General features: G+C 33.4%; 1 protein-coding gene across 1 annotated transcript; it reads right to left on the minus strand.

The window, feature by feature from the left end:
* Positions 1–7,820: 7,820 nt before the first annotated feature.
* On the minus strand, positions 7,821–8,879 carry LOC132554723 (galactosylceramide sulfotransferase-like). The gene has a single exon (XM_060219034.1). It carries the CDS (start codon positions 8,838–8,840, stop codon positions 7,821–7,823), a length of 1,020 nt encoding a protein of 339 aa, XP_060075017.1. The 5' UTR covers positions 8,841–8,879.
* Between the last annotated feature and the right edge of the window lie 557 nt (positions 8,880–9,436).

Genomic DNA, 9,436 nt, shown 5'->3' on the forward strand with positions numbered 1-9,436 from the left:
TTTGTTGTTTGGCCAACATTTCTTCTTTAACAAAACAGTACTCATAACATTTCATTTTTAACAAAACTTTACACATAACATTTCTTTAACAAAACAGTACTCATAACATTTCATTTTTAACAAAACTTTACACATAACATTTCTTCTTTAACAAAGCAGTACTCATAACATTTCTTTATTAGCTAAATATCATTTTTTTTTTTTGTTTCTTAAATGTGTATGTATATACGTGAATTTTACGTTCCAAGCTATGAGGACGAGGAGGGGAAATATCTTCACCGTCATTTTTCAGGGCGCTTTTATGAATATGTCAACTTAATTTCACATTAGAGAACGTTACAGACTCTAGTGTACCAATGTTGCCAACTTGATGATCATAAAATCTCGTAACAATAAGCTGTCGTTCAATCCAAAAGTGTCGTAGTTAAGAGTGAAAAAGATGATATTCAGCCTCTCCCTTGCATTAGTATTAATTATCAATATATGATATTTATAATTGGTTTTCATCAATGATAGCAGATCCGTGAATTTCAAATGAATAATAAAAATAAACAGGCGTATTGTACTAGTTCGAAAGAATCGTTAATTTTTGTGTCAAACTTTGTTTTCAAAAATCATAAATTTACGATTGTTTTACATGTATGATGTAACAACTTATGTCTTGGTCTAGGAAGCAGTCAACCGGAAAATGAAGGACCAGAATGTATACTACATCCTCTCCCTTGAGAGAGTTAAGTTGAATTTGAGTAAATAACAGAACAAAACAGTTATAAAAAGAACAAATTAATAATAATTCAAAACCTTGAAAATCCTAGTTTGTTAAGTATCTTAGAAATGTTGTGGTCTGTGAAAACTTAGTGAGCTATAAACAATCTTTAATTTCCGTTGACCTATTGTCTATCGGACTTCATACTTTACTTTCACACACTGAAAAATGTCTTTAGATATTTTCTATTATAAAATCAACCGTATATTACGTATCCTTTACTATGTTAGCATCATTAATTGAAACGAATATTGAGAATTTTCGTTCAAATGTGTATACATTGCGCGATTAAAAAACGAAATTTGTTTGTTTTCCATCCACTGTACCAATTCTGAAAACTGGAAAATTAGATCATAAATGATTGTAAACATAATTAAGATTTTTACACACAGGAGACGTTAGGATTTCCCTACATTTCGTGTTTGTGTCGTGCAGTTATTGTGAACCAGGAAGTTATATACATGTATGACTATGTTATTTCAGAACAACTATACGTGTCCAATTATCTAGATTAAAATCAGACACAGAACGGACTTCGGTTGTATAGACACGCAAATTGCATATCTCATCTGACGCATAGATAGCATCCAATTATGTTCGCCTGACAAATGCTGTAAGAGAATGCTAAAAAAAACAAACAAAACAAAATGTCCGTCGACATTCGTTCAGGAACATTAGCGAAATTTATCCGATGTCGAGTCTTGTACAAATGATTTGTAGATCGGAAAAAGCTTATTTCTATTCTTTTTAAATCTGGTATTTATATATATTTAAAATATCGACAAACGATTTACAATATATTTCATGTATTTTCAAAGCTTTGTCGATACACACCAATAACATTTGCAATGTAGAATCACTTAAATCGCTTACACTGGTGAAGTGGGAGTAGCCAATTTCTTTTCTTTAACAGTGCAAACAAGTGACCGTTCAGGGTGTGAAAAGACAACAGGATGTAGAGCGTTCTGCTTTCATGTCTATAACTGGCGAAGCTCGGCAGTAGCAATCCAGTTTATATACTTGTCTAAAAATAAATTCGCGCATATTCTAAAATGCCATGACAAGGATAATTGCGACAGCGAGTACATTCCCTATGAAATGTATAGTCATCGCTTTCGATGGCTTCATTTAGCAAGTCCAGTTTACGTTTTGAGAATATGTAATTACTTGGAATTGGCCTAGATTTTGACGGAACTCTAGATATCACTTAGTAATATATATTCATTCGAAATAGATTGTCGTATTCTTCTAGTAATTTTTTTAAATGCCCCGGCCTAGATATTTTCTGTAATGTGTGGTTTTTTTTTAGTAACGTTATCACCAGGAACAAATATCCTTCGAAATGCAAACAATCTACAGCATATGTAATGGTGTTGAATATGTTGTCATGTGTTGTCAAAGCTTGTTTAATATCCAAAACACACAAATGACTTTTGTATAAGAAGAATCACTTTAATTGCTACGACATGGGGTAAATCGGATCATTATTGCGCACTATTGTCAGGACAATATGTGCCATATAATGAGGAAGTACTGCGGTCTGTTATCGTGTCTCTTACTGTTAAGGTAAGGTAGAAGCCACAAGCTTATATACTTGCCTAAAAATAATTCTGTACACTTTCCAAAATTCGATGGCAAAGGTTGACTTCAATACAAGTAGGTATGTAATAGATCATATCTGTCCACTATATGCTCTACATATTTTGTTTACTTACATTAAACAAATACGTTGTAAATAAACCTTAACAGCATTTAGTCGACATATACTAGATCAAGTGTGTAGCAAACCCGTCAGCAGAGTTTTTGTATTGTCTTATACAGGCGTATTCGTATAGAATAAACTGACATCGACGTTAACGTTGAAAAAGACGCGGAAAAAACTAAGACACTGCATCATTGTATATAAATGATAAAGTAAAGGAAGGAAAATCTCGAATTATTAAAACAATAATTTAATAAATGTAACAGCTACATACATAGTATATAAATGAGAGGGGTGTAATTATGTATTCATGGCAGGTTTGTAATGAATTTTAACAGATTACAGATAGAATACTAAACATTGATATGCACTGAAGCGATTTTAGGAGTATCTTTTTAGTATTCTGTGAAGTATATATGTGGATCGTGTTACCTTTTTAAATATCGAAATATAATATGTGTATTTTTTCTTTTCTCTCTTTCTCTCTCTCTTTTTTTCACATTACCCTGACTTTTTGTCTCTCTATGTATATCCGCCTCGCATTACCGGCATAAGATATCTGATAACAATGATTATAATGTAAACAGTCGTATACTTGTCTCTGTTAAAGAAGTTTTTTAAGTAAATGTTTACATCATATGACACGAAAATGCCATTGATCCATTCCATTCCATGTTCCATTGTTGTCAACAGCTTTAAGAAGCAGCCGCCGCCTATGATATGCATATTTCATCAAAGAAAAAATTAAGGTGTGCTGCATTATATATGTACGGAATGTTTATCACATTGTTCTGTATTGAGTCTGTACTGGGTGTGTGCTGTATTTAGGGATTTATCTATCTTGTATCCGGGTTTGTGTGGAGAAGTTGAAAACTTACGTTTCATAGATTTTATCGATACATCGGTCTTTATTTGAAATTTAATCTTCTTCATTTGATATACCTTCCTCTAGAAACCAAAGAGTATGAAATCATGATATTTGGCTAATAGATTGCACAAAGGACACACAAGTAAATAGCACCTTTTCATACAAATTCAGAATTAGATACAGTAGAGCCAAACAAAGAATTAAACTGCATAATACAGCTGTTTCGTCCTTCTGTGATGCTGAGAGCCTACATTTTGAAGCTAACGAGGAGAAAAGTCCTAAGTGATGGACAGAAAGGTCAAAATTCTGACGAGGAGGTGCAGAAGTCCCAGGATTAAATAAATGTCGTAGTTTTCATATCTTAGAAGTTTTAGAATAGCGTCAAGAACATGCGTATATTGTGAATAAAAACGTGTGATGCAGGTTACGACAAACTTCGGAGACTTAAAGTTCACGAGCAGTGTCTACCACTTGTAATCTCTTCTTTTTTATTCAAGTTTTTCTCCATAATCACATACAACTATACAATCTCACAATGATCCAAATTTGTGTACACACATACATTTTAATAGCATACTGTACTGTACAACTTACACTTAATGAGATAAATCTGTATACACACATACTGTACTGTACTTTACAACTTACACACAATGATATAAATGTGTATACACATATACTTCTTAATTGCATACTGTACTATATAAATTACACATAATGCTATAAATCTGTATACACACATACTTTGTAATAGTGTACTGTACTTTACAACTTACACACAAGGATATAAATGTGTATACACATATAATTCTTAATTGCATACTGTACTATATAAATTACACATAATGCTATAAATCTGTATACACACATACTTTGTAATAATATACTGTACTATACAACTTACACACCAATGATATAAATTTGTATACACGCATACTTTTAAATAGTATACTGTACTATACAACTTACACACAATGATATAAATTTGTATATAGAGGTATGTTAGAGGTACACATATGTATATTGAACTTACATCTTACACATAATGATATAAATTTGTGTACACATGTACTTAATAATATACTATATTTTCACAAGTTGGTAACAAAGTATAGTTGTATAATTTTTATTTTAATCAGCAGATTATCTTAACTTAATAACTGATAGATAAAAATCCATTTGTTTTTTATCTTTTCTTGTTTTTTATATGTATATGCATATATTCCCATATCTTCTATTTTATTATAAAAGTTAATGTATTTTTTTCCCTGCAGAAATTGTAGGTACCGTATTTTTCAACTTACAATAGTAAATAAAGTATCTCATGAGAATTAGTAAAAAATTAATTTCATATCGGTGTTCCATATCTACATCTGTTACACCAAAAATAAAGATTTTTGGATGCCTAAGTAAGGTTATTTGGTATTTGTTTTCTAACATTTCCATCAACAAAAGCCAAAATGTTTTGACAACACTACATTCCCAGAACAGGTGAATAATATTTTCCCTCTCATTTATACAGAAAGGACATCTTTCAGTTTCTTTTAGTTTACATTTCATTAGCTTTGTATTAGTATACAATATATTGTGTATTATTTTATACTGAAAGTTTATAAGTTTTGTATCATCAGTTACCTCCCTTGGCATGAGATTAATCAGTTCCCAAGTTTCTTCACTGATATCAGTAGTGAGAATTTCTTGCCATTTTCTTTGACTACTTATTGGCTTTTCAGAAAATAAAAGAATAAGAATATGATAAAAATATTTTGTTACTTTATCCTGTGTAGTGAGGTAATTGATTAATTTATATTCAACAGTAGGTTCACAACATTTACATTCTGCAGAATTGCTTTCCAATTTCTTGGTATGGCATTAATAACGCCATTGTAATCTAAATAATTCACATCAATGTTATACTTAATAGAGAAATTATCATAAGACATAAGTATATTGTTTTCTAGTAAGTCAGAAACAAAAAATATGCCCTTTTTACACCAATGTTTATAAAAAAAAACATCTATTGTCTGTTTCTTTTAATAAAATTATTAAAAAAAAGCTGTGATACCACCTCTTCAGGGGTTGTGGGAGACACATTTTCCTGTATAGAAGCCCAAGCGGTAAGCACTTCTCTCCAGAAAGTATTAAAATGCTTTGATAATTCTGTTAATCCTTCTTTGGTCATTTTAAAAATATTATCCCCTCCAACATCCTCTAATTCATTTATGGGTAGTATTTTCCATGCTGAATAGTTCAAGGGATCAATGATTTTTTTTATCCAAGACATCTTGAGAGAATGACAAAAACTTAAAACATGTGGAAGACACAATCCCCCATTTCCATAGTCACTATATATAATATTTCTCTTTATTTTGTCTGGCTTTCCATCCCACAAAAAAACAAAAAACATTTTTGTAGCTCATTCGTAATATATGAAGACCACTGTACAAAAGACAATTGCGTGAATAGGCTCCTTGGAAACAATCTGATAAAGTTGATCCATATTCAATGTCACTGGGTGGGGTTAAAAGCAAATCATGATATTCGGCTGGTATATTAAAAGGTTCCTGCATTGCAGCTCAGTAAAGTTTGTGAAAAGAAATGGCCTTATATTGAAGGTCACATGGTGAAATTTGTCATAATTTTCAAATAACTTCTCATTCACCAGGAGTTTTAATGTTAATGATGTGAAATGTTGTAGTTGTGAAAGCTTACATAACAATTGACCGATGCAGGCCCATGTAGACTCTTGTTTGAAATGATTACAGCTAGAAAGTCCATTTTAAGGAAAGTAAGTGAGAGTTTGGTTAATTACAAGGGTCACAATGTCTAGAGAAAAAGCTGGAAGAGTAAATTCAGTAGAGTAAAAAAATGAAATTTAAAAGAAAGGAGAAGATCTAGATTAGATTCCATGTGCTGGTGTCTGGGCGATCCACTGTATAAAAGACACGGAGTAAAAAATCCTATCGTACAATCATGCGATAGAAAACAGCAAATCATATCCTTGAGGTATTCGACGTCAACAAAACTGAAGATAAGTAAGTATGGATAACAGTATTGAGTTTCATGCTATTGATTTCGCCGAACAAAAGCATTTAGCTGAAAAAAACTGCATAAGTTACTGTCTATATCTTGAACTTCGAGTTAAGAATAGAGGCGAATAAATAGCATGAGATATAGTGATTACACGACTATATATGTGTGTGTGTGGGGGGGGGGGGGGGGGGGGGGGGGGTGTGCGTGTCTGTGTCTGTGTCTGTGTCTGTGTGTGTGCGTGTAAAGGTTGAAATTAAACAAAATTACATGAGCTTTATACAACAGTTAGTTCTCTTTAAATAAGTCTGGAGGGTTTACACCAGAATCGACCTAAATATGACCAATAGCATAATGGAAAAAAATCTATTTCAAAGAATTTCCAAATACCAACAGACCAGACATACATATTGTATATGTGCCATTTCTTACAGGTCGTCCAATTTACCAATTTTCTAGGCAGCTGACCGTACTTCAGTCCGAAAATTAGTACAAGCGTAGACTGAAACCGAAACATTGAAAAACCAAATTGGACCAAAATGTTAAGTGCTTATGTTTTCAACAACGAATTTACTATTAAAATGCTGCTGATTTCTTCATCAGTATCTATAGTACAGACGGTAAGACGTTACTCATGTGTTAGTCCGTCATCAGTGTCTATAGTACAGACGGTAAGACGTTACTCATGTGTTAGTCCGTCATCACTGTCTATAGTACAGACGGTAAGACGTTACTCCTGTGTTAGTCCGTCATCAGTGTCTATAGTACAGACGGTAAGACGTTACTCCTGTGTTAGTCCGTCATCAGTATCTATAGTACAGACGGTAAGACGTTACTCCTGTGTTAGTCCGTCATCAGTATCTATAGTACAGACGGTAAGACGTTACTCCTGTGTTAGTCCGTCATCAGTGTCTATAGTACAGACGGTAAGACGTTACTCCCGTGTTAGTCCGTCATCACTGTCTATAGTACAGACGGTAAGACGTTACTCCTGTGTTAGTCCGTCATCAGTGTCTATAGTACAGACGGTAAGACGTTACTCCTGTGTTAGTCCGTCATCAGTATCTATAGTACAGACGGTAAGACGTTACTCCTGTGTTAGTCCTACATCAGTATCTATAGTACAGACGGTAAGACGTTACTCCTGTGTTAGTCCGTCATCAGTGTCTATAGTACAGACGGTAAGACGAAATCAAAATATAGAGTTGTTTTGTGTTTGATAATGATTGATATCAAATACAGCAATTCACCTGTAAGTATGTATATCTATAAGCTCATCCACTTAAACATGACGCAGTTACTTCCCTTCTTCCAATGCTAAATTATCAAAGGGAGATAATCAAATTACTATACGTTAAGAAAGACTGGAAAATGTGTAGGCATGTATTTGAAAATAGAATAGAATAAATTATAATGAATATGTAATAAGTGAAAGATTTTTGTAAAATTTCTATCTAAAATGGGCCTTTAAATATATTTGGACGGTGTGGCTGTAGTATCTTCTTTTTACGTGAACGCTTTGGTCCATATCTGTTTCTACTGGTAGGTGTAAGGTATGGATATTGTTTTTGTTTTAAAAGTAATGAAAACTCATTTTCGTTCATCAGTATCAAGTAACAGTCTTCTTTAGTCACATTGAAAGGCCTATGCCATTTGTTGTCACTCGCTTTGAAAACACCAACTCCTTTTAAAAATACATGTCTACAGAACGTTTCCACTGAGCCTCGGAGGTGTTTGAAATACATCACTTCCCTGTGAAATTCTACACCTTGTTGTTTGACAAGTTCCCAAAACCGGACCAGGAAGTACTCGTATAAAGCATAATCCAGTGGGGCCCTTTGACGGTGAAGCTCTCGGTCTCCGGGCAAGACATCGTGAGTTGACCGGTAATGTCTCATTGTGTTCTGGCTTACATATAAAATGTCCTTCATGGTCCAGTTAAGAAAATGTTTCAGCAACACGACGGATTCATCGAAGTATTCTTTAATCATAAAAAAGTGAAAAGTCGAATCTAACCGAGAAATGTACTTTGATATTTTCTCGGGAGACGGATTGTCGAAGAGGGATGTGGGAAATCCAAGATCATATGCCATTCTGTTATTTGTAAATGAGTGCAAGAGTTCTGGTTCGTATCGATGGGGATGACGGAGAAGCTCCGACATTGGGAAATCCCCGGTGATGTTCTGAAGATAGGGAATTCCCCAGATCTTCCGGAAATAATGAAAAGCTGACACAAACTGATCAAATGGATCGCGTATAATGCTGACGTAGAACGCATCTTTGTGTAAGTAACGTTGCATCACACTCTTATTGTACACAATGTGATGACATAAAATGTCAAACTTGCTCTGATTAATAAAAGGATGAATATCGTCGTCAGTTATACGTTCAGTTTGACTGATGACATTGATGCTATTTTTAGGTAAAACAAAGGTCAAGTTTCTGGAATATCCGAAACGCATGAATAAGTTCATTACGGTTGAGCTGGCGGTCTTGTGAACTTTAAGAAATGCTACATGTTTAACTTCATTTGTAGAATCTGTGTTTTTACCGAAAGCACTCCAAGCTTGCCCGAATGAACACGACAGTTGTTGATCATCTTTGTCAGTGCAGCCATCTGTAATCTCTCCTCGCGCTTGATAAAGGTGAAACGTATTCCAAATTTGAAAGATCAAAACAACAGATATTAATCCACTTAACAACAGCCATACCAATCTGTGAAAGAAAGTAGAATATGTGATGGTAATGTAACGCCGCTGATTCATCTTAGTACCACGAATTTTTATTACTCCGAGAACAAATATTCAAGTGTACATACGTCGTTTTTAATGCTTTAGATAATAATTGATCAATGTATTTTTATCATTTAAAAAGGAAAGAACAAGGATTTATCTGAAAAATGAAAACACACCGGCAATCATTTTTAAATACAATGAAATTTGACTGAAGAGTCTTGGAATGTACATAATCTTGTTTAATATTTAGGTGTTTTAATGAGAATAAACTTCATTTTTCTTTTTGGATGTAACTTGAAGTGTGTTTTCTGAACCAAACATTGTGTCTTCGAATT

This window comes from Ylistrum balloti, unplaced genomic scaffold (assembly GCF_031769215.1).
Source record: "Ylistrum balloti isolate Yb309-2 unplaced genomic scaffold, AGI_CSIRO_Ybal_v1 Utg370434, whole genome shotgun sequence".
Classification (NCBI taxonomy): Eukaryota; Metazoa; Mollusca; class Bivalvia; order Pectinida; family Pectinidae; genus Ylistrum; species Ylistrum balloti.